General features: G+C 55.2%; 1 protein-coding gene and 1 long non-coding RNA gene across 2 annotated transcripts in view; one reads left to right on the top strand and one right to left on the bottom strand.

Moving 5' to 3' along the window:
• LOC310694062 overlaps positions 1 to 25,389 on the top strand; it is a 243,112-nt gene that overhangs the window by 103,755 nt on the left and 113,968 nt on the right. The gene's annotated exons all lie outside the window — the stretch shown is intronic.
• Positions 1 to 25,389, bottom strand: part of TTC28 (tetratricopeptide repeat domain 28) — a gene marked incomplete at its 5' end in the record, with an annotated part of 118,183 nt that overhangs the window by 9,115 nt on the left and 83,679 nt on the right. The window contains 11 exon segments of the mRNA XM_083476630.1: positions 5,277 to 5,417; positions 6,523 to 6,685; positions 10,022 to 10,240; positions 10,468 to 10,597; positions 10,776 to 10,885; positions 12,645 to 13,168; positions 13,478 to 14,819; positions 15,994 to 16,501; positions 21,909 to 22,039; positions 22,610 to 22,882; positions 23,990 to 24,137. Of these exon segments, the coding sequence (XP_083332756.1) occupies positions 5,277 to 5,417; positions 6,523 to 6,685; positions 10,022 to 10,240; positions 10,468 to 10,597; positions 10,776 to 10,885; positions 12,645 to 13,168; positions 13,478 to 14,819; positions 15,994 to 16,501; positions 21,909 to 22,039; positions 22,610 to 22,882; positions 23,990 to 24,137 (3,689 nt within the window).

Below are 25,389 nucleotides of genomic sequence, written 5' to 3'. Positions count from 1 at the left end.
TGGGGGCAGGGAGGAGGTCCATCTCCTAAGCCTGGCTGGAGAGGGGGCAGCGGGCACTGCCCAGTGAGGCTCCCTCTCCCTCTCCTTTCCCAAAGGGCCCAGACTTCATGGCTGCTCACCACACCGAGATGAGTTTGAGATGCAAGAGGAGGAAGCAGCATAGGCTCTGAACAGCCAGCAGGGGGCAGCACCTCTCCACCCTCCTGCCTTGTTTGTGAGACCAAGAATTTATCCCAGGGACAGGTTGGGGGGGCACAGCTTAATGAAGAACAAGGGAGGCCTGGCAGGCTGCAAGGCAAGCACCCTCTTCCAGGCCCTGCAAGGTGCTGCTTCCCTCCCCACCCACTCTTTTGGTGCTGCCTTGGGACTCTCCCCAGCCTGCCCCCTTTGGTTCTGGCTGTGTCCAGCAGCTAAGCCACAGTACAAAGGAACCCCCCCCCCCCAATCGCTCTGCCTCTGCTCCCCTCCCAGAAGGGAATGTGGCCTCAGGCTGAAGAGGCTCCTCAGGCACCCCCAGCCCCAGTGCAACCGAACCTCTCCCTCCAGGAAAGTGGCAGGTCCAGCTCAGGACCCCACAGAACGTCTGCCACCAGGAAGACACACGCAGAATGGAGACCTGGACAGGCCCCTTTGCTGCCGGTAAAACGACTGCATTTAGTTTTGCCGTTTTTTGTTTGGGGGGGAGGGTTCTGTTGTGAACTGCCCTGGGATTTGCAGATGAAGGGCAGTATGTAAATTTAATAAATAACCACAACAACATTGTTGTAAGAATGTTTTTTTTTTTGCCTTTTAAATCTTTAAACATTTACTTCATTTTTGTATGGTAACACTGTGAGTCTACAAACTATTTCTAAACCAGATAAAAAACCTTCTTCCATTTTACTGCAGTACTGATGGTTTGTTCCCCTTATTCTCCCAACCTCAAAACCTTAGCGCTGCTGCCGAAGTTCCTTCCGACACAGCTGCTCTGTCTCAAACACCTGGATATATTGCTAATTACCCTTTGAACAAAATGAAGCCTTTTATGGGTAGATCACATTTTTCGCTGATTTAACTTTTTGGACCCTGGAGGCTGAGAGGGAGGGTGGGTCAAAAGGAAAATGAATCAATACGGATTTATATATCTTAGTAACTTTGCATTAAGGTAACATTTCTCTACATAGTGGTGTATTTTGCAATATTATTTTGTTTAAGTTGTCTGTTGTTGCTTCAGTTTTCTGCACACCAGTCAGAGATATTTTTAATATATTAAGAAGTTAAATAACTGAACAATCAACTTTCGCGATCATAGCTTTACACGGATTATCAAAAAATAAATAAATTCTTAGCAGGCTGAAGAGGCTCCTCAGGCACCCCCAGCCCCAGTGCAACCGAACCTCTCAGATTGCACAGCTGGCAATCCCAGCAGCCATTGCAAGAGAGTTGTGGTTGGAGAGTCAGAGGTGGAGTTTACAGCGAGTTGCAGACTGCAGGAGGGCCCCCAAATGCAAGACATCACCATTAACCACTGCTGGGAGAGGGCCTTCTTGGTGGTGGCTGCTCCTAGACTTTGGAATTCCCTCCCTAGAGAAGCTGGACTGGCTCCTTCCCTGCTGTCCTTGCACCGGACAGTAAAGACCTTGTTCCATCAGGTTTTTGAGAACTGACTGCTTTCAATTAAAGGGCTGGTGCCATGTTGTTTTCACTGTAATTACCAGTATGTTTTAAATCAATTTTTTAATGTATTATATATGCCGTATTTTTCGCTCTATAAGCCGCACCAGACCACAAGACGACCTAGTTTTTGGAGGGGGGAAACAAGAAAAAAAATATTCTGAATCTCAGAAGCCAGAACAGCAAGAGGGATCGCTGCGCAGTGAAAGCAGCAATCCCTCTTGCTGTTCTGGCTTCTGGGATAGCTGCGCAGCCTGCATTTGCTCCATAAGACGCTGTCAGGGGCTCAGGGACAGAGGCACAGCGGAGACAGGAGATGGAGAGCGAATGGGAAGAATCTGAAGACAGCGGGGGGGAGAATGACAGTGATCCAAGGGATTCCATGAGCCTCTCCAGCGAATCAGAGGATTCCCAGAAGGGGGCGCCAGTGGTCAGGACAAGGGGGGTCCCAGGGGGGACGCACCAGAAGCAAGGGGCCAGCGGGGACTCCCAAAGCAGCAGCTGGAGATCAGGACCAGCTTCCCCACCAGAGCGTAGCGGGGGGGGGGGAGGTTCCCGTGTGTCAGGGCCAGCGTCTCCTCCAGCAGGGAGAGGAGATGAGTCAGGGCTGACCACGCCTCCATCGGAGAAGGGGGGAATGGAGGGGAGGTCAGAACCAGCTAACCTCCCGGAAGAGGAGGAAAGCAGTGACAGGAGTAGTGTAACGATCAGAAGGAAGGTTGGGAGCTGGGCGCGCGCGCCAAGTTCAAATGTACAGGCGCGCGGGACAGCAGAGAGCCCGGATTGGGAACCAGGTCCTAAAGCCCGTCGGAGGGAGGGAGAACAATCCGGGGAATCAGCGTCGGAAGAGTCTAGGAAGGGCGAAACCCCAGCGGGCAGGAGGACCCAGTGGAAGAGAGAACAAAGAAGGAGGTGGAGCAAGGCAAGGGTCTTAAACTGGTGTCGGGGAGGGACGGACTCAGAGGGAGCTTCAACGGTCTAGGGTTTCAGACGTAGGGCTGCGCGCCGCAGCTGTCAAACCGAAAATGAACTTCAATAAAGACTTCTGTATATAAAGAGAAACTGGCGTTGGTCCTTTGTGAGCTGGGACCTGAGGCAGCCCTGACAGACGCACACACATTTCCCCTTACTTTTTAGGAGGGAAAAAGTGAGTCTTATGGAGCAATAAATACGGTAGTTTAAACAATGTTCAATTGTTTTTAATGACTGCTTTTCTCCCTATGTTTTTAGCTGTTCTAATTTTTATCTGTAAACTGCCATTGGTCCCTGTCAGGGAAAAGGGTGGTGTATAAATAAGTATAACAAGAACCACAACCAAAAAAGCAAAGAAGCAAAGAGCGGCTCAAAGAGGAGGTGGCTGTGCAGGACTGCCTGAGGGATGGCAGGCCCATGTGGACAGCAGCAGGCAGCTATGGATGGAATGTGTCCAGCATAAGTGCCATCAAGGTGCATGAGAAGCAGATCTGTGGGGCTGTGGCAGCAAGCACACCACTCACTGCAAAGGTGCCCAGACAGGCATGGGACAAGGCTTTGATGAAGACAGAGAAGGCACTGAATGTGTGGTTGGAAGACACGAGCCAAAAATGCACTCCTAGGAATGGCAGTGCCTTGTGGCAAAAGGCTCTCAGCCGCCATGAGCACTTCCAACCTTCCACCACAGATGCAGACTGGCCTGCCAAGGACTTTGAAGGCAGCCCCAGCTGGCTTAACAGCTTTGAGCATTGCTGGAGCCTAAAAAATGTCTGCACGACTGGGATAGCTGCATCTGCAGACAAAGAGGCTACAAGCGCATACCCTGAGCAGCTAAAGGGCGCATCTTCCAGAGCAAGTCTTCAGTGCAGACAAGACACGGTTCTTCTCAAAGAAAAAGAATCTCCTTCTTGTGCTTTGGCAATCCAACAAAAAGGCCTGGGTAACTTCTTCATCCTATCTCCAGAGAAGCGGACACGGAGCAATGGATCCAAACTACAAGAAAGAAGATTCCACCTAAACATTAGGAAGAACTTCCTGACAGTAAGAGCTGTTTGACAGTGGAATTTGCTGCCAAGGAGTGTGGTGGAGTCTCCTTCTTTGGAGGTCTCTAAGCAGAGGCTTGACAACCATATGTCAGGAGTGCTCTGATGGTGTTTCCTGCTTGGCAGGGGGTTGGACTCGATGGCCCTTGTGGTCTCTTCCAACTCTATGATTCTATGATTCTATTCTATGATCTGGCCTGGCTCCACAAGTGCTTCATTCCAGAAGTGCGGCATTGCATTGAGGAGGAGAACCTGGAGGTCAAACGGCCGCTGCTTGAGGACGATGCTCTTGGGCACCGCAAGGCACTCTGCTGAGCATACAGCGAGGTTGAGGCTGTCTCTCTCCTCCGGCCGATGAGACCTCCCTCATCCAGCATCTGGATCATGATGGGATTTGCTGCTTCAAGTCTGCTCACACAAAGCTCACCTTCTGCTGGATGATCAACACAACTGATGCTGATCCAGATCTTGATCTCATGGCATGCTGGAAGTCCATCAACATTGCCCATTGCATTACTTACATCAAAGAGGCCATGGATGCAGTCACGCCTGAAACAGTGAGCGCACACTGGAGGAACTTGTGGAAGGAATGCACACACATTTCAAGGGATTTCCAGGTGGAGGACACCGTGCAGATGGCCAGGGGGTGGCTTTCTTGGCCTCATCCAGGAAGAAGTGGAAGGGCTAACTGAGCACCAACAGGCATCAACTGTTGAAGAGCGAGAGGAGCTGGTCAGATCAGGTTCAGAATGTGAGGATGAGGTTGAGGATGGTGAGCAGGAGGAGCCAGCATGTGGGAACCTGCAGAAATTTTCTCACCTCTTCCAAGTCACAATGCACGCAAATGATCTGACTTGCAGTGTTTGACCCCCTCCATGGAATGCAGCCTGAAGATAATCTGCGGGGTTGCATCCTAGGAAATGTTTGACAAACTCAAGAGACAACAGCGGCAGTTGCCAATCACCACGTTCCTGGTCAAGAACCCAGCAGCACCATCACCAAATGAGCCCATGCAACCCACCTCTGGATCTGAACCACAGCCAAGCACTTTTTCTGGCTATCGGTCAACCCTGAAGCAACATCCAGCGAAGAGGAGGAGGGGAGGAAGATGAAGAGCCACATTCACCGATAAGTGCAGCTATTTCTTTTCTTTTTTTACTGTTTTCTAGACTTTATGTGATTTTGCATATACACACAATACTCATGTCAGAGGTGATTTATGGTATATCTTTAAATTTCATACATATACTAAATGGTTGTTTTGAGGGATACATTTCATGTTCTTAAAGTAGTGAAGCAAGCTTAGCTGTGTTTTTGTTTTGCTTTTAAACAAAGATTGCACTGTGGATGTTCAGTAACTGTCTAAAGTAACTGTTGTTCCTGAAAGGGCTGGAATGAGGGGGGAAGCCCAGTCCCCACCCATGTGGCTTCACTTTTCTGCCCAAGCCACATCTGAATGCCTGCTTCTGCCCCCACCCTGGACACCGAAGTGGGGGGGTCTCGGCAGGCAGAAACCGAGAGGCTAGAGAGAAGGAGGGTGGCTGAAGAGAGCCCCACGAGGAGGGCAGGACGGGGGCCCCCAGGGCTCTCCTCTTCCCTTCACCCTACCTGTTGAAGAGGTTGTTCCTGCTGACCATCCTCAGGAAGCCAGTGGGGTCCGAGGTGGAGTCCAGCTGGTGGCTCATCTCCTCAAACTGCTGGTCCATGATGTCTCCTGCCTCACTCTCCGTTTCGCTGCTGGCCGAGGCTCTGGCAGAGGAACAAGAGGCAGGAATGTCAGCAGGAACTGAGAGAACACGGGGGGGGGGGGCGTCTGTGGTCCCAGCAGCAAGCAGGGCCCAGAGAAAGAGCTGGGCAAACAACACAAAAGGAACAGCTGTGGTGAGCTTTTGCTTTTCAAATTCCAGCTTGTTCTCTGCCCCCCCCCCTGCAAAAAGCATGATGCTTTCAATCAGTCACAATTCAAAACCTCCCCTTCAGCACATTTGGGGCAATTTAAACTGCAGCTGCCCTTCTCAGAATGCAGCTGGCTTGACCGCCTTCATTTGACCAGTACAGTTCAATTAACAGAGCCCATCTGCATGCTACTCTCCTCCCAACACAGATTTCAGGGCAGCGAACACTCCTGGGGGGGGGGGCTCAGAGGTCTGGCCTGCCCTCCTCCCCCAAACAGGGGCTGCTGCCAGCCCTGCTGGCATGACTGGGGAGCAGCAGAGCCACGAGACCCAGCAGCAGAGAACTAGGAGGCACATTGCAGGAGAGGGTGGAGGAATCTTCCTGCTGCTGCCAGAAAGCTCAGGGTGGGGGCTTGGAAGGGAGCTCCTGCCTCTGCTGCAAAAGGGAGTACCTCCCCCTCTTCGGCTGGCCATGGAGAGCCCTAAGCCGCCACCGCTGCCCCCGAAGAATGCAACTGGCTCAAAGGCCTATGCATGCCAAGGCAGCAGCCTTCACAGGCAGGCAGAGGCTCAGGATGGAGCAGGATCTTCACGGGACAGGAAGGTTCTGCAAGGACCAGGCTGCAGCCTCTGCACTCCAGGCAGGCTCTGACAGCAGCTGCGAGGAAAGGAATCCCATTCCCACTGGCTCACAAATCTCCCCATTTGCCGGGAATCCTCCCAAGCAGCCTGCCTTCCTCCCAGCTGGAATGCCGGCCGTGTTCCTGGGCTCCCGTGGCTCAACTCCTCACAGGCAGCGCCCCCTGGCAGCCCCAGGACCTCCTGACGGACCTGCTGGAGAACTGCCTCAGCCAGGAACAATCCCCTCTGAGCCTGCAAGGGGAAGGGGCACTCTCCTGGAGAAAGCTGCCCCCTCTTCTTCTCTGTGGTTCCTCTGCCCCTGAACCCCCCCCCCTTACCGCATGTAGTAAGAGTCCACGCCCAGCGCTTCCCGCACACTGGCGCTGAGGTGCTCAAGAGCCGAGCTGGTGACTGCCTGGAGGCTGGCGCTGTTCTCCTGGAAGTCTCCGGAAGCCTCAGCCGGGCCCTCGCCCAGGTAGCATTCGTGGAACTTCAAGATCCCTGAAAAGGAGTCCCCACATCAGGAGAGCCACAAGGGGCCAACACCTCCTCCTCCTCCCAAGACCTGCTAGATGGGCCCTGCTCCGTCTCCACTGCAACTGGGCGTGCAGAGGGAGAACGGCCTCTGCTCCTCAGCCTGCAAGTGGGAAAAGGCAGGAAGATTTAAAGCCTCAGTTATTCCCAACAATGAACAGGCAGTCAGACCCCCCCTCCCCGCAAGAAGGTCGCGCTGGGAAACGGCCGCCTTCCCTCTTCCTCACCTCCTGCATCTGGAGAGAATACGAGGAACTGCCACTGACATGGAAAGAGGGTTCTCCAGGGCACAGCCAGGACCCCCCCCCCACTCCCTGCTTTGCAGCAGACAGCCTTCCATGAGGAAGCTGAACAAGCGCTGCTGGGAGAGGAGCCTCAGATCAGCCGGGCGCATTCTGTCGGAGTCACCTGTGTCTTCAAGCAGCCCGTAAAGAAGGTTTCTCAGAACCCAAATACAGGATGGTTCTATCAAAGGCTCCTGCTCCAGCTTCCCCAGGCAAAACCACACAGAGAAAAGCCTGGGGGGGGGGAGGGATAGAGGCCAGGAAGTGGTGGCTCAGCAGGGTGTGGCAGGGACCTCCACCCGCTCCACCTCCTCTCCATGGACTTTAAGCTACCTGCAAAGGTGAACCACAGGAAGGCAGGTGAGCGGAGGAGAGCCAGCTTGTAAGTGGGGAGAGCAGAGCCTCTCAGCAATCCTGAGAGGGGGTCTCTCATCCCATGAGGGATGAGAGCAGCCAAGGCAGCTGGGGAAGGCAGCAGAAGACCCAGAACCACACGGGCCCAAGTGGCAGCTTAGAGGGGCAGAGGTAAGAAATCAGAGAAGAATGGCAAATGAAGTTTATGGACTATGCTGAAATGGCTAAAATGACCAAAAGAGAGAAATCAGGAAGACCAAAATTTTAATAATGGGAAAACTTATCTTAAAGACCATTGTAAACAGTTAAAATCGTTAGTAGGGTTGGAATAGCACTTGTAGTTTAAGGCCGATTCTGGACGTAATGGAATCATTTGCCCCCTGACACAACAACCAGGGGCTTTCCTCCTCTGCCCGCCAGTGGGGCAGATCAGCTGCAAGGAGGAGGCAGTCACAATTCACCAGCCAGAGAACCCCTGCGCCTGCCCCTCGCTGGGTGAGCCCAGGACACCATTTGAGCACACATAGAATCATAGAATCATAGAATCCTAGAGTTGGAAGAGACCACAAGGGCCATCGAGTCCAACCCCCTGCCAAGCAGGAAACACCATCAGAGCACTCCTGACATATGGTTGTCAAGCCTCTGCTTAAAGACCTCCAAAGTAGGAGACTCCACCACACTCCTTGGCAGCAAATTCCACTGTTGAACAGCTCTTACTGTCAGGAAGTTCTTCCTAATGTTTAGGTGGAATCTTCTTTCTTGTAGTTTGGATCCATTGCTCCGTGTCCGCTTCTCTGGAGCAGCAGAAAACAACCTTTCTCCCTCCTCTATGTGACATCCTTTTATATATTTGAACATGGCTATCATATCACCCCTTAACCTCCTCTTCTCCAGGCTAAACATGCCCAGCTCCCTTAGCCGTTCCTCATAAGGCATCGATTCCAGGCCTTTGACCATTTTGGTTGCCCTCCTCTGGACACGTTCCAGTTTGTCAGTGTCCTTCTTGAACTGTGGTGCCCAGAACTGGACACAGTACTCCAGGTGAGGTCTGACCAGAGCAGAATACAGTGGCACTATTACTTCCCTTGATCTAGATGCTATACTCCTATTGATGCAGCCCAGAATTGCATTGGCTTTTTTAGCTGCCGCGTCACACTGTTGGCTCATGTCAAGTTTGTGGTCAACCAAGACTCCTAGATCCTTTTCACATGTACTGCTCTCAAGCCAGGTGTCACCCATCTTGTATTTGTGCCTCTCATTTTTTTTGCCCAAGTGCAATACTTTACATTTCTCCCTGTTAAAATTCATCTTGTTTGTTTTTGCCCAGTTCTCTAATCTGTCAAGGTCGTTTTGAAGTGTGATCCTGTCCTCTGGGGTGTTAGCCACCCCTCCCAGTTTGGTGTCATCTGCAAATTTGATCAGGATGCCCTTGCACACGGGTGCCTACACGGGAGGAGGAAGGGAGGCCTTGAGTCAGCCAAGGGGTGTGTAGGGGGGTGGAATTCTCCTGGGAACAGGCAGCTGCCCCATGGTGTGTTTCCCTCACCTCTGTGGCATCCCACCCCAGATGGCTGCCCCCAGCCTCAAAGAGCACCCCCAGGAACCTCCTTCCATCCAGCCCTGCCAAAAGAAAGCTGAGCGCCTCTGAGCGAGGACCCAGGAGGCCCTAGGGCTGGGTGATACATCAATATAAAATCCAAAACCGATTCAAAGTCCATATTGTGATAGCAATTTCATAATTTTTAACCTGGCAATATATCCCAAATCTTGATGTGTGTTTGTGTGCGGTATACAAAAATCCCAATGCGATGTAAACCATGAAGCCAACCAATGCCTGTCCATAGCTCCATCCTTATTTCAGATATTGTGATATATTGGTATATCGTGATGTTTAGCTGGTGGTTTCTTCGGTAATGCTCATAGCTGAGTAAGATTGTCTTCCATGAACATGGTCTTAACAGTGAGTCCGTAGGTGACTGTGGAGGCCAATTCTGGATCCAAACATCCTTCCACAGTGGGGACAGAGGTTTCCGGGCGGGAGTTGATCACGATGAGGGTTTGCCAAATGTGCCTTCCTCTTTCGTCCTGAGTTTGAACGTTTTCAAAGTCCATGACACCTTGGGTCAAGGCTGTTCTCCAACTGGAGCGCTCGCAGGCCAGTGTTTCCCAGTTGTCTGTGTTTATACATTTTTTTAGATTTCCCTCGAGAGTCTTTAAACACTATCCATTTTTAAGTTTGGAATAGAGTAGTTGCTTTGGAAGACGATAATCAGGCCTCTGCACAACATGATCAGTCCAATGAAGTTGGTGTTGAAGAACCATTGCGTCGACACTGGTGAGCTTTGCTTCTTCTAGTACACCAAAGTGCTGCACCAACAAGCACAAAACAATCCCTCTGCAGCACCACAAATCCAACTCAACGGTGTAACGCTGGAAAATGTTGATCACTTCTCCTCCCTGGGCAGTTATCTTTCCACACTGATGCCGAAATCCAGCATCAACTGAGCTCTGTGAGTGTGGCTTTCTCCCAGCTGAAGAGCAGTGTGTTTGAACTGGTGATATATCACGATGTTGAAAAGCAGATATATCGCCCAGCCCTACCTGGCACACACACACACACACACACACACACACACACACACACACACCCGCCCCTGTGACTTACCTGCCCCAGGAGCCAGGAGCCAGCTGTAAAGGTGCCCTGCAGCCAAGGAATAGTACAGAACCAGCCCCCGCTGCCCGTTCACCACTTCCAGGACCTGATCAACCGTCACGGGGGAATAGGGGTCCGACTCCTGCTGGCCTGTCTGGCGCTCCACCAGCAGGTCAGCAAAGGCTCTTGTGCGGCCTCTCTCCGCCACGGCCAGAGCCTCATCGTGGTGCCCTGTGGGGAGGAAGGAGGCGGAGCCACACGTGAGGCTCATGCTGCCAGGGGGAGGGGTATCCCGGAGCAATGCACCTGCCTGACACGCTTGTGGAAACGAGAAGGTAAGGAGAACCCTGCCCTCCCCACCCACAGCACTGCTAAATCTGCAGCACTCTTCCCCCCCGGGCCCAGGGCAGGAAGATCTGTCCCAATGCCCCTCTCCCCCAGGTGCTGCCCTCTCTTACCTAGACTCACCAGCACCCGCTGCAGGGCCTGGTAGGAGGACGTCTGGAGGTCAAAGAGGGAGAGCTTGTAGTCTGTGCTGAGCTGCACCTCATGCCGGATGGTCTCAAAAAGGGCGGAGGCCCGGTAGAGCTGTGGGGCAAGGGGGAGGGGGCAGCCCGTCAAGCGGAGGCAGAATCCTGAAGCTCAGCTGAGCTGCCCAAACCAGGGCTGCCAGGGGCGGATGGGGCACCACGGAGCATGGCCCATGGATCATCTGGGATCATCTGCAGGGGCTGAGGGACCTCCTCCCCTGCTCCCTGGTGCTCACCTGGTGCTGAGCCTCCTCCAGGTTCCCACTAGCCCAGAGCGAAAGGCCCAGGCCGTGCCGGATCCTGGCTTCATCCTCCCTGCGGCCCAGCTGCTCCGCCAGCCTCAGCCCTGCAGGAGAAAGGAAGGGCAGGGTGAGCCTCGCCCCCTGCTGCAGAAGGCCCCAGCAGCTGTGGGGCTCTGCTCTCTTCAACCAGCCAGACCCAGAAGCCACCCTCCTTACTTGGCCCCTCCAGCCCCCTGCAGCCCCCTTGGCCCAGCTGGCCTCTCAGGAAAGGGGAACCTGCCTCTCCCTCTTGTCAGCCCCAAGAGCCAGAGGAGGAGCAGGAGCACAGGATGCAAGAGGTGCCCACAAATCCTGGGTCCCAGCTCCAGCGCAGGGCAGGAAAATGCCCCCGCCCCCCTGGAAACCAGGCAAGGGCTCCATGGAGAACAAGACCCACCCCCCCGCCCCCCAGGACTTCCACGCTGCCTCCTGGGCAGGGAATCTACTCAGGGGTCCCGCAGGGAGAGAGGGAAGGTAACACCAGCTAACTTGCCAATAGTCGTTTTATTAAGGAATCAGAATAGAATCCACATGGAGGCTCCAGAGATACACTCCTAGTTGCTCAGACTGTCTTGCACCTTCCCCTTCACTCCCTTCCCTCTGTGTTGTGCCCCTCCGTCTGTCTACAGTGAGCCCCAAGGGACCCTCTGTCTGTTATGTGGAGCAAACTGGAGGAGCTGGCAGGGGGTCTCTGTGGTGAAGCTGCTAAGCCTGGCTCCCGTCTTTGGTCTGGGCTGGGGCACCTGCTTGTTTCCTCCTTTGCCTCACCCTCCAAGCTCCCAGGCTCCAGTAGCTCCCAGCTCTTCCCCTCCTCTGGGTGTGTCCGCTTGTCCACCACCAGAAGCCCAGACCCAAACCCTCTTCCTCTGCGCTTTCCTTGCATCCTGCCCCCAAATTGGCTCTGGGGAGGTCAGGAGACCCCCTCACACACACACACACATCAGCGTGCAAGCTGAAATGCTGGTCCTGATGGAACAGCTGCCACAGTACGATGCTGAGCTCCTCCTCTGCTGCCTCTCCCTCCCCACTGAGGACACCCCTGTGGAGTTTGGAGTTTACAGGGTTAAAACTCCTTGGTGCCCTGTATCTGGGAGGGGCCTGACGCAGGGCCATACGTCACAGGCTTTGTCACAGGCTTTGTCTGTGTTGTCTGTGAGAGTTGGTTTCACTTTAGACTGAAAGAAGCAGCAGAGAGACTGTGCGTGCTGAAAGATGCCGGAAAGCTCCGATGGAATGTGACTGATTTATGGCTTGCAAATGAACACTTTTAGAGATAGCAACGAACTGTCTCTGGACTTGATTTATCCCTCTATCTCACACGGACGGCAGGACTGCTGCGACTCTGTTTTCCTGCCCACGTCAGCCCCAAGCAGAGCTACGCAGGGAAGCGCTGACTGGACGGCAGGATTTAATGGCCAAAGCCCCTGTATCCAGTCAGGGTTTCTCTCTTTTTATATATATAAAATTTTTATTGGTTTTTCACAATTTTTATAGACAGAAACAATACACAATACAAACAGACACATAAACAAACATGTATAATTTCAAATCCTTTTTTCTTAAACCTTACTTCACCGACTTCCCCGTACCTCCCCTTTCTGCATCCCAATTTCCAAATTTGTTTCAGCAAATCCTCCTCCTTGATTTTATCAGATTTTCCCTTGTTCTTTTCTTTTACTTACCAGTCAGGGTTTCTCAAAGGAGCTCCCTGGACACATGCAGGCTATGGAGGGACTGCCCACAAGGCCTTGGTTCTCCTGAACATTTCCAGGCAGCCTGGCCTGGCCTGGCCGTGCTGCCCCCCTCCCCCGCCAGCTTGCTCACCTTCCTGCAGGTACATCACGGCTTGGGAGTAGTTCTGGAGGGCATGGTGGGTCCTGCCCAGGCTGCTGTAGGAGGCAGTTTTGGCCACCAGGTCATTCATCTGGGCCGCGATGCTCAGATGCTGCTCCTGGTAGACCACGGCTCTCTCGTAGGTGCCAAGGGACTCGTAGGTTAGGCCCAGGTTGCCATAGGCCCGGCCCTGGCTGGCCGCGTTGTGGGTCTCCTCGGCAATCTGGAGGTCCAGCTGGTGGTACTGCAGGGCCGTGTCATATTCAGCCATCTGTTGGTAGATGCTGCCCAAGCCGCAGGCGGCGCTCCCCTCCAGGGCCTGATCCTTCATCTCCCGCGCGATGCCCAGCTGGCGCTCCAGGCAGGAGATGGCCTGCTCCGAGTTGCCAAGCTGGCTGTGCAGGGCGCCCAGCTCCCCATAGGCCTGGGCCTTGTCAAACGCCTCCCCGAGCTCGTGAGCCACCACCAGCCTCTTCTCAAAGCACACCAGCGCCTGCTGCAAGCTTCCCATTGCCCTGGGGGGGGGGGGGGACACAGCCAGCATTACTCTCACTGAGGCTTTGGGAAGGAAGCTGCCGGGGGCAGGCAGCTTCTGTGCCAGCCTCCTCCCACCCGCCTTTGAGCCCTGAAATCCACCCCTTGGAGGAAGGCAGCCCCTTTCTTTCTATGGGACAGAGCCGGGACCACAGATCTACTGGGCCCTCCCCTCCATCCCGTTCCGGGTCCCCCTCTGGAAAGGCCACATCACCGCCCAGAGCCTTTCCCCCTCCCCTGACCCCCTCATGCATCCCTTGGGACTCCCCTCCCCGCTGCCTCCGCCTTACCTGTGCCCATTGCCCAGGCCCCGGTAGGCCTTGACCTGGTCCTGCACGCGGTTCAGGCTCTGTGCCACCGACAGGTACTGCTCATAGTATTTGACGGCCTCCTCGAAGTCGCCCAGGGCCTCGTAGCAGTCGCCCAGGCTCCCGAAGGCCCTTCCCCGGTCCAGCACGGCCTCCGTGCCACTCAGCTGCTGCAGGGTGGCCAGCTGCTGCTCAAAGTAGCCGATGGCCTCCTCCATGGCGCCCATGTTCATCTTGGTGATGCCCATGTTGCCGTAGACCTGGGCCTCAATACCGGGGTCTTTCAGCTTCTGCCCCAGCTCCAGCTGCTCCTCGTAGCACTTGAAGGCCATGGTGAACTTGCCCAGGGCCATGTAGACAGCGGCCAGGTGCCCGTGTGCACGGCACTCGCCCAGGGCCTCGCCCAGCTCCTGGTATACCTCCAGTTCCTGCGTGTGGTAGCCCAGGGCCTTGTCGTGCTTCTGCAGCAGGCGGTAGGCCGCGCCCAGGGCTGCATAGGCGCTGGCCTCCAGCCTCCGGTCCGTGGCCTGGTGCGCCAGGCTCAGCTGCTGCTCGTAGAACTTGATGGCACCAGCCACGTCCTTCTTGCAGATGGAGAGGTCGCCCAGGTTGCCCAGCGCCCGGAACTTGGCCTGGGCATTGCTGAGTGACTGGGCCAGGGACAGGAGGTACTTCTGGCACTCCTCAGCCTTGCCGAAGCAGGCCAGTGCCTTGAAGGCCAGGCCCAGGTTGCAGTAGGCTTTGGCCTGGCTCAGCTTGTCATGCAGGTCCTTGGCGAGGGCCAGGTCTTGCTCGTAGTACTTGACGGCCTCCTCATAGTTGCCCAGGCAGTAATGGGCATAGCCCAGGTTGTGGCACACCTTGCCCTCCCCCTCCATGTCCTGCAGCTCCGGGGACAGCTGCAGGTACTGCTCATAGTAGGGGGCTGCCTGGGCAAACTCCCCCCGGGAGCAGTGGAAGTTCCCCAGGTTGCCCAGGGCCCGGGCTTCGCTCTGGATGTCCCGCAGCTCCCGGGCGATGTTGAGGTGGTTCTGGTAGTGCTGCAGGGCCCGGTCGTGGGCACCCAGGGCTTGGTAGGCCACCGCCAGGTTGCCGTGGGTGGAGGCCTGGGAGGCTCGGTCATTCACCTCCATGGAGATCTGCAGCTCCTGCCGGTGGTACTTGACCGCCTGGTCAAAGAGGCCCAAGGCGTTGTAGGCGTTGCCCATATTCCCGTAGGCCCGGCCCTGCGCCGCGTAGTCGTTCAGCTCCTGCGCAATGGAAAGGTGGACCTTGTGCAGCTTCAAGGCCGCCTCGTAGTCGCCCTTCATCTGATGGATGATCCCTGCCAGGAAGGAGCACAAACAGGCTGGCAAAGTTGTTTCTGTAGGCCAGCACAGCAGCTAGGGGACTCTGGGCACCAAATGGAAAACCCCAGAAATCCCAACCAAGGAGGAAGCTCAAGCTACTCTAGCTACTGGAGTGCTCAGTCTATAGAAGAAGACAATACAGCCACATAAAATTTCAAGCAGGTTTTGACTTACGAGCAATGGAAAGAAAACAGAAAAGATTGTAATATAGGATTTCGGTAAATAGACAGGCAGGAGGGAACCAGAGAGAGAATTAGACCGTCACAGAATAAAGGATGGAAAGTCACCAAGGTAAATAAATAAATTTTGATGTAAATTGTAAACCATTTGATCTAATCAATGTAAAATAATAAATATATTTTCCAAACAAAGAGAAAAGAGTGCAGGTGGGCTCACAGGCTGGGAGCCTCCCTGAGCAGCAGGGAAGCACAACCATGAGAGGTGCTGGGCCTTCCTTCCTTGGAGGTTTCTAAGCAGAGGTTGGATGGCCATCTGTCGGGGATGCTTTAGGCGAGAGTCCTGCCTTAGATGATAGCCAGGGTCCCCCTCCAACTCTATGATCCCATGATTCTAGGTCTGTTATTAAATTCCAGGGAACCCGAAACCCTCCTTAGAAACATCCCAAACTAGGTGCTCCTCTGCCAGCAATCTGGAAAATTCTGCACACATCCAGAACCTGGTGCTGAGCAGCAGAGGGGGCTGGGGCTGAAAAGGTCTGATGTGTTCCATGGCTGCCCAGAGACACTCCTCTGCTCCTGCCCCACGCCCAACCCACGGCTGGTGCTGTTGTCTGGAGAAGGGAAGGAGCAGCAGAGGGGCTCCCTCCTATCTCTCTTGTTCCTGGTCTTCTACAGGTGTGAGGACGAGGGGCCACCTCCGTTCTAATTCCCCAGCTGACACATAATAAGCACATGCCAATTTCATGCAAATCTGCATCAGTCCTTGAAGTGCCTGTCAAATGGAGCCCCCACATCACAGACCAAGCTCAATAAGCCCCCCGGCCCCCCGTGGAGCCTCCTGGACAGCCCCACATTGCCCGCCTCCTTCTTTTCTGAGGGAGCATTGCACCCTCCTGCCACCGCCTCTGCCCCACAGGGCCCCCTCCTCCTCACTGGGCTGGGGTCAGGCAGAAAGTCAGAAGCAGCTCACCCAGGTTGGAGGAGGCGCGCCCCTGGGCGGCTCGATCCTGCAGGCTCTCGGCGATGCTGAGCTGCTCCCCGTGGTACTGCTTGGCCCGCTCCAGGTCCTGCATGCAGCGGGCAGCGTGGCCCAGGCCGGCGTAGGCACGCATCTCGATGGACTTCTCCTCCAGCTCCTGGGCCAGCTCCAAAACGTGGTTGTGGTAAGACATGGCCTTGTCAAAGTTTCGGCGGTAGTGGTAAGCGCTGCCCAGGTTGCTGTAGGCACGGGCTTCCTCCCGCCGGCAGCCCAGGGCCTTGGCGATGGCCAGGTGCTGCTCGTGGCACTGCACGGCATTCTCAAAGTCGCCCATGGCGATGTAGACGGCCCCCATGTTGCCCAGCTCCCGGGCCTCAGAGAGATCGTCCTTCCCTTGCTTGGCCAGGAGCACGCATTGCTTATGGCTGGCCAAGGCGTTGGGGTAGTCCCCAATGGCCGTGTAGACGTGGCCCAGGCTGCTGAGGGCCGAGGAGGCTGCCTGCAGGGGAGAGGCAGAGGGAGCAGAGAAAGGGGTGAGCCCCACAGAACCACCAGGGCTCCCTGCCCTCCAAACAGCCCCCGCAAGCCCAGACGCAGGGCCAGCACAGGGCAGAGTGGGCAGGAGACAAGGCGTGCTACGGGAAGCTCTTCACAAGCCCATGGAGAGGGCAGCAACTGGGGCGCTGTGCTACTCCCCTGGCACACATGCACAAAGCCACAGCAGGCCTCCGTTTCTTTCTGTTACCATGGCTAACAAAGCCCCCCTGCTTGGCTGCCCTTGGGCAAAGAGGCACCACGTAGCGTTCCTGTGCGAAGGACAAACTAGCCCAGCTCTGCTTCTGCAACTGGCGGGACATGCAAAATGAGAGACTTCGTGCGAGGAGAGCCAGTGGCAACCCACGCCTGAGGAAAGACCACGCACAGCCCTGCAGACATGCTCCCCCCCAAGGACTTGCAAGCGAGTCAGCAACTTCATGGGCTCTCCAGTTGCTTTGTTTCCTGACAGAAGGCGCTGGCGGAGGCAGCTCCCGAGGTGCCAAAGGTGACTCAGAACTGAACCCTCCTGGCCAGCCAAGGCTGTCGCTGTCAGTGGCATGGCTGCGCCTGCCCCTGTGCCTCCCCCCATGGCACAGAGCCCCGTGTGCCAAAAGGAGTCAAGGCCCAGCCATCCAGGCTACCCCCTGGGGGAAAGTCCCTGGGACAGCCAACAGTGGCGGGGGGCATCTCACGGAGCCCTGGGGGGAGCAGGTGGACTTCTTCTCACCAGGGGAATGTTTATTTATTCCATTTATAAAACATTTGTATACCACTATTCATAAAAATATATACTGATAGCGGCTTATAACAAACCTGCCTAAATACAATAAAAACCATGCAAACATTTAAAAGCAGAGATCAGCTATCATAGACAGGCATTTTCTTAATTTCCTGCATTTCAGAATCCCTGCCAAGCCCAGAAGAGGCCGCCTTAGCCAGCTGGGCAGAAGGATCAGATTTTTCACCCTGGAGCAAGACCAACCCAATGGTTTGCAACCCGGGGCTCTCCTGGGTGCTGGAGGCTGAAGGCCAAGAGCAGAGGGCAGGGAGCCTCTGGCACACCCTGCAGCGCATGGGCCTGCAACTGACTCCATGTGCCCTCGGACAAAGCATGGCTCTTGCCGGGCAAACCCTCTGCTGGGCTCTGCCTCTTGGCACTAGCTCCTCTGGGAAGAAAAGGTGCCCCCAGAAGCCCTCCCACCCTGAGGCCGCGCCAGCCTCCATTTCCCTCCACCCCTCGGAAGAGAAAAGGGAGTGAAGGCAGGAAGGGGCTGGTGGGGCAAAGGGGCCTGTCCACACCCAGGAGGCTTCAGGTGTGCCCGTGGAGAGGTTTCTTTAAAAATAAATAAATAAAACCCTGCTTCCTGCAAATTAATCATTCAAAGCAAGCTGTTTCCTTGAGGAGCAAGAAGGGGAAGCCAGCTCCGTCCCCTGCAACGACCCTCAGCCCACCCCCAAATCAGATGTGAGTGGAGCAGGGAGGGGAGAGCCCAGGGAGCAGCTTTGAGCCTTGCCAGATCTGGCCCTGCTCAGACAGCCTGGGGTTTTTTTGGGGGGGGGGACAGAATGGGGAGAGGGGGCGACTAAGCAGACACAGCCAGGAAGGAGCCAAAATGGCAACACCTGGGGCTGTGAATGGGAACTGGAGGCTCACAGTTCAGCGATTCAACTGCCGTGTGGATGAGCACCCCATGCCCTGCAAGAGCACATGCTTCCTTGGAGTGTCCCCCCCACACACACACTGAATTTTGCCGAAATGCCTAACACCCCCCTGCCCTGAGATTTCATTTCCTGGTCTGGCTCACCAACTTGCTGGCCGTCTTCAACCTGTCACCACAAACGGAGAGTGAAATAATGAAGATGCAAGGAGAGCCCCCCCCCCCCAGCCAGCAGGGGAGTAAGCTGCAGAGATTAGCGCATGATGGATGCGCTTCTGATTGCTCCCTTTGGGGGGCTGAGCACAGCTCTCTCGCCACTCGTTCCTTCCTCCGTAGCTCCACGCAGTGCAAAGGGAACCCAGAGTTCTTCCTCCTGGCAGCCCAGGCAGAAACCCAACTGGGGAAGCCAAGGGGGCAAAGGCAATGGTGAGACCCTCCCTCTGCAAGGCCTAGGCCACCAGGGCAAAGAGCTGGGCCATCACACCTGGCTGCCTGAGGCAAAGATGGTGCTCACCCCCACGCTGAGTCAGCCGAGAGGAACCGCCAGATTAATGGCTCCTTCAAGGGGATCTGCTCCCCATGACTGGCAGCTTTGATCCCCTCGCCCCCCCTCAGCCGCCCAGCCAAGGCTCAAGGGGTTTCTCTAGGCACGGGCCCTTGTCATTGGGCTGGAGTGCGGCAGGCGCCAAATCCGCTCCCCAGAGGGTTGACCACAAGGCGGCAGGCTGGCTGGCCTCTGGCACCTGCAGGCTAGCCTGGGGAGGCCATCACTTCCCCAGCACCCTGCTCTGTCTTCTCACAGGGGGTGTGCAGAAGAGCCCCGGAGGCCTCCTTCCTCCGCTGTGGTGCTATAAAGGGGAAGCCATTCAGACCTCACACAAGGAAATTTCTGTGGGCACCAAGAGGCCAAGAGAATTTCCCAGGCGTTTCTCTCCTTTTGAATTTTCAGCCAATGCTGAAGGGAGATGGGGGTGGCAGCCTGGATCCTTGGGTCATTCCATCCTTCTCTCTGTATTTTATTTACAGCAAAGTGTCACGGGAGCAAGAAGCTCCCTCTTAAAAGTTCTGAGCATTTGAGGTCTCAGAAGTGTTTGGCACCCCCAGAGGAAGCTGGCTGGGACAGCCACACACAGCTGGTTCTTTTCTGCCACATGCCCCCAGTAAAGGCCCATGCCAACTGGGAAGAGACACACTCACCGCCAAGGTTCACCCCCCCAAACACACCCCAATTGTGCAGAGGTGGTAGGTGGCAGCCTCGCCCACTGGTGCCAGCACCCCCCTGAAACAGCTGCCTTGGCAAGCGTCAGAGAGGTGACTCAGAGGAATGCCATAACTTTCAAGGGAAAGGAAACGAGCAGCGGGAGGCCGAGTAGCAAAGCAGAGGGATCCAGAGAGAAAAGGCCCCGGATCATCACTAGCCAGGAGGCTCAGGCCTCCTCCCAAGGAGCAAGAGAAGAGCAGGCTGCTCGACCACAGCAGCAGAGCACTTAGGCGGCTGCCAAACTCTGGGGCTGTTCGTCAGGCTTTCCAGCCTCCCCCCATGATTAATGTGCAACACGATGGCCAGACAATGGAGGGGAGAGAGCAGGATTTGCGGGGAGACAGCTGAGCCGAAACAAACAAAGCCCTCCTTCCCTTCAAAATTCAGGGGGCTTCTCTTCCAGCACAAGGCAAGCCTGGCAACATCAGTCCCTGCCTCCCTCCCCCCAGCACCATGGCCACACAATCCGTGTGGGGTCCAGCAAGGAAGGGGGCTGGGGGAAGAGGGTGAGGGGGCCACCGCTGCCACCCACTCCAAGCTGCTGCAGGATGCCCCTGCCTTCCAAAGCTCCATCCAAAGGCATTGCAGGCACTGAGAAATGTCCTTGTCCCTCGGACAAAGACGCCATCGAGACTGCCAAAGAGGGTGAGACAGTCAATGTCCTCTGACAGGTGAGCACCTGGCTCTCACAGCCCTTTGCCCCAGAGGCAGCCATCGTCTTCCCCTCAAGGGCCCGTCCTGCTCCATCCAGACAGGCCTGGAAGCGCCATCCTGGAGCCGCCTGCAGCAGCCAGGGCCCCTCCTCTGCCACCCGCTACCAAGTAATCCCGTATCGCCACAGAGCCAGGCTCCGATTCCATCTCGCTCTCTTTGCTATTCTTAAAAGCAGGGCATCCTGTAATCGGAGACATCCAAAGTAAGGTTACCAGACGTCCCCGTTTCCCAGGGACAGTCCCCAGATTTACAAATCAGTCCCCTGACAAAATCATTCCTATTGAAGTTGAAAAGTGTCCCCAGATTCATTGGAAAAAATCTGGTAACCTTAGAAAGGCCTGACAGCTGGGAGAGCTGATTATGTTGCAGCATTTCTGTGGTCTCCGCAGCCATTGTGAGGCAAAGGTTCCAGCGATCTGAACGCTTTGTTTCCGCCACCTCTGGACTCCTGTAGCAGCCAAAGAACACTTCCCAGATCATGGGAGGGGGCATCATTAAGAGCCACGCCCGCCACAGGCCAGTCCTACTCCATCCCCTGATGGAAGCAACAGTGCTGAGGGGCAGAGGGGGCCATGCCATCGCCCGCTCCTCTCACAGGGCTTGCCTCACCGATTTCCAGGAACTCTGGACTCAGAGCCTCTCTGATCCCAAAGGAAGCTGGCACAGAGCCATTCCCTTCCTGCTCCCTTTGCTCATTCTGTGGGTGAGGGTGGCCTCCAAACCAGCTTGCCCGCTGCTGGTGGGACCCAGAGCCCTCCGGAAACCTCTTCCGTACGGCAGAGGCTGCCCAGCAAAAGGCTCTTCCGGGAGGAGCTTGGCCAGCGTTCAAGCTGTGCTTCTTCCTATTCCGGGTGACCATTACCTCATTCCAGGCCAGCCCAGAACAAGCCCTTCTGGTGGAATTCACATCAGCACCGTTGCAACATTATAAGAGTCTGCGTGTTACAGAGAAGTATGCAGAGGGGGCCAAGAAAAACAGCTGTGCATTCAGAGGAAGCCCTGTGGTCAGGGTGATGTCATCAGAAAGTGCCAAAGCAATTTCCTGTGGTTACATCCACAGGAAATCCAAGAGGCTCGGGGTTCTCACAATCCAAGTAGCCGTTTGTTGTCAATAGCTGCTAATTATGTGCCCAGATGGGCCATAAATGGAAAAAATATTGTGATCAAGCAGAATCCAGATCCCCCGGCCTGCACCAAGCCCAAGCAAGCTGGAGATGCACAAAACACCCATCTCCCCCGCCCCCCCCCCCACAGGCAGTGGGGCGAAGCTGTGCCGTTTGCCAAAGGCAGCTCCCCGTGTGGATCCTGGCTTGCTCAGTCATGGTGCCGGCCGGCCAGCCTCCTCTTGTACAGACACAAGCAGTCAGACTTTCCACTGCTGGCCTGCGCCTGGTCTCCACCCCTGCAAGGACACTTTCCCAGCACCCAAAGGCAGCTGTTCTCCCATGTCCCAAAGCCATTCTGCGAGCGAGGGATTTGTGGCTGGCTCTTAGAAACACAATTCAGAGTCCCCACCCCACCCCAGAACCAAAGGCCAGACGTGCCCCCTGGGCCCCTTCAGAATCTGCTCTGCTGGCATGGCTCATAGGGTGTATTCCAGGGCGACACCCCCAGGCTTTACCATGTCAGCCGCCTCTAAGCTGGCAGAAAGAAGCGGCAGAGAAGAGCTGCCTCCCTGGAAGTGCTGGACACCCCCAGCCCAGCCAGCACAAACTGCTCCCCCCAGCCCCACCTACCTCTCTGTCCTTGAGTTTCATGGCAAGCATCAGCTGATGTCTGTGGTTTGTCAAGGCCTCCCGGTAATTTCCTTTGGAGAAGAATGCAGAGCCCAAATTGCCGTGAGCTCGGCATTCACCCATCTGGTCACCTGGATGGCAAGCAAGCAGAAACACAAGAGAGAGACATTTATGCAAATGCATGCAAATTCACATCTAATACCCATGCTCATCTCTTCTCACAGCAAACACACACCCCACCAACCAGGTGTCTTTCGCTTTCTCCCAGCCCAAATGCCACAAGAGAGGTGATCTGCCTGGAGACGAGCGGCATCCCTTCAATGCTCCCTGCCTGGCCACTAGACTTTCAAAGCTAACTGCTGTGTAGGGTGTAGAGGCACAAAGAGGATGCCTCACCGCTTGAGGAGGGGGGCAGCTGTTCCTCACCCCGCTCTCTAGAGACTACAGATTCCGAGGGAGAGGCAGGGTCCTTGGCTGCTCCAGAAAATGAGCCACCCTTTCCACACAAGGATGAGCATGGATCCAGCCTCCTTGCGGTGTGGGAGGCTATGGAGCAAAGACCCCCCTGCAGCCCTCTGAGGGCCTGCTGACACCCCAAGAGAGACCCGGTCGTCACCACCTGCTTCTATGCTGCTGAACATGCCATCCTCCTCCTCCTCCCGCTTGCCCTCTAAGTTGGGACGGGTGGTCCAAACGGCTACCTAAAGTCTTGGCCACGTCCAAGTCCTGCTGCATGTAGCCCGCACTCTTCTCGGTGTTGCCCAGGGACCAGTAGGCGCTGCTCAGGGCTGAGAAGACAGAGCCCCTCAGTTTCAGGCTGCATGTCCCAATCTTCAAGGCCGCTTCCAGGACCACCACCGAGGCCCCGTGGTGGCCGGCCGTCAGCAGCTCCTGGCCAACCACAGAGACCACCACAAAAGGGCTCTTGTCCAGCTTCATCTTCTGCAGCTGCTGGTAGGTTGGCTCCAGGGACTCTGCGAGAGGAAGGGAGACAGGCTTCATGTACCATCCTTCCTCCGCCTTGGAGAAGCAAACACACCCACCCAGGACAGCTGCAGCTGAGGGAAGACAGAGGAGTCTCAGGTTCACACCTGATTCCCAAGAATCCTGAGGCCTTTCTGTTAGGTATAACTGGTCCAGAGCTGCCAAAGGAATTAATTTGTTTGCGTATTCTACAACGGTGGCAGGAATAGTCTACGTACAAAAATGGAAAGAAGAACTCCCAACCAAAGAAGAATTGCTCATGAAGATTTTGGAATATGCTGAGATGGCTATACTAACTGTGAGAATTAAAGAACAAAATGAGGGGGAAAGTCTTGAAGAATGGAAATATTTGGGGGAATATTTGGGGGGGGAAATACCATGGTTTGGAAGAAATGGATTTGCAAGCCAACTTAGTTAGACCTTCCCTCACCCAGTGGACCAAGATTGGGCTGTGGCCTGGATGTTCCCCACCTCTGATTTTTAGGAAAAGGCCGTGATTCTGAGGTAGAACATCTGCTCTGCCTACAGAAGGCCCCAGATTCAATCCCCAGCAGCATTCCAGGTAGAGTCATAGCATGGGAGAGTTGGAAGGGACTCCTAGCAGTACTAGGCCAGGCCTGGGCAGAGTGAAAACCCTCCATCCACAGCAGGAACACACCTGACAGGCTCCCCAATCAGAGAGATGGACTTCTGAAGAGAGGTTGACTTCATTTCAACCTCTCTTCAGGGCATCATCACTCAACTCACAAAGAAGGAGGTGGCTGGTGCAAGAGAATATGGAAGGAGGGCAAAAGGACTATTGGGGAGGTGGGAAAACAACCGTGGTAGCCTGGCAGTGCCCCACATGTCTCAATGCAAAAGGGAGCCCCTTAGGTGGCTGCACCTGTCATCCATGAAGCTGACAACACGGGGGGGGGGGGAGGCTGGCCCCTACCGACTGCGCTGGGTCCTTGTTTGCATTGGCAAGCACAGTTCCCAAGTTCTGCTGGGGCCAAACACAGGGGAAGCAAGGAAGCAAGCAAGCGTGAACCCGTGGGACCTTCCGCACGACACAGTGCAGCCGGCGCTGGGCAGGAATCCCAGGGGCCCTCACTCACCTCGCATGGGAGACTTCATGGCGGCTTCCACCATCCCCACCAGCAGCTGCAGACTCTTGGGATCTTGAGCCAAGCCAGAGGCAAAGGCTGCCAGGGCATCGGCATGGCGCCCAAGGTACTGGAGGGCAACACCCTGTCGGAAGTAGGCCTGCAACAACACAAGGCAAAGGTCAGCAGGGAGCAGCCCAGGAGCCTCAGGGGAAGAGCAGCCTCCTAACGCTCCAAACTACACTCCCCAGCATTCCTTGGGGGAGGCCGGGGCGGCTTAAAGGGGCATGGTGCTGCCTTAAGCAGACCGTTCAGACGGGGCCCTCACCTCGCGGGAACGCCATCATGGAAGGCCATTCCATCATGTCTTGTGCTGATTTCCATGCTTAAACTTTGTACACTTACTTAAAATCAGATACACACTTATTAAATGTGAAATGTGTGTCTCTCACAAGGGTTTCAGCACATTCATCCACAAAGCAGGCGTCATCTTTCACATGAAACAGTATTTCTATGAACAGAGTTTGCGGCATTTCCCAAGCTGCTTCTATAGCCTGGATGCAAGGCATGTGGCAGGATGCGCTCTCTCTCCTCTCTCTCTCTCTCACACACACACACGCCTTTGTTGTTACCCAAGTGGAACAGATTTGCAATTAATACCCAAAGTGGCTGTCCATTAGGGCATTCAGGCTTTCTCAGGAGCCAGTCCACGGAGGCAGAGATTAATAAAAATCAGAAATGACACGGGAAATTTATAGACATGAATTTTTAATCTCTTTTCCATTAGCAAGCGTTGATTGTAGAACCATTTTTAATGAATTGGATGGAAGCAGAATTCATTTCATTAACCTTTAGCATAAATGTGTTATTATTGAACCAAACAGGCCACTGTAGTACAAATCCAGCAGCAGAGCAATTAGATTAGGGCCAGAGGCTTTGACTCGTGAGGAGCCCACTGGGCGGAAGAGGCAGCAGAGAGAACAGAGAGATGGGGAGGGCAGGAAGGGAGCCGGACGGAGGGTGTCAAGGAGCTCACCCAGCCCAGGCTCCAGACCCCTTTGCTGGACCCAAACTGAGCTCAGCACCCAAGAGAAGGGCTGAGGACCCTGGCAGAGACAGCTGGTGTGCAGTCTGTGGGCTGCTCAAAGCGCTGCCACACACAGCGTGGAAGACATCTTGGGGCATTGCCCCCAGCACAGAGAAGGGAATCAGCTGACCCAGCTCAGCCACATGCTACCCAAACACCCCACCTGCCAATGTCAGAGCGGTGGGCTGGGCCAAGATCCTCCCAGGCACACCCAAGACCCTAAAAGGCAGCAAATCCCCCAACTCTCCAGCCTTGAGGTGTCACAAAAGATCACCCACCAGGCGTGCTTTGACCCCATCCTGTGCCCGATACTGGCGGGAGGGGG

The sequence above is a fragment of the Podarcis liolepis genome (genome assembly GCF_965112155.1).
Source record: "Podarcis liolepis genome assembly, chromosome: 15".
NCBI classification, from domain to species: Eukaryota; Metazoa; Chordata; class Lepidosauria; order Squamata; family Lacertidae; genus Podarcis; species Podarcis liolepis.
The sequence above is the reverse complement of the archived record's forward strand: the minus strand, read 5'-3'. Positions and strand labels throughout refer to the sequence as shown.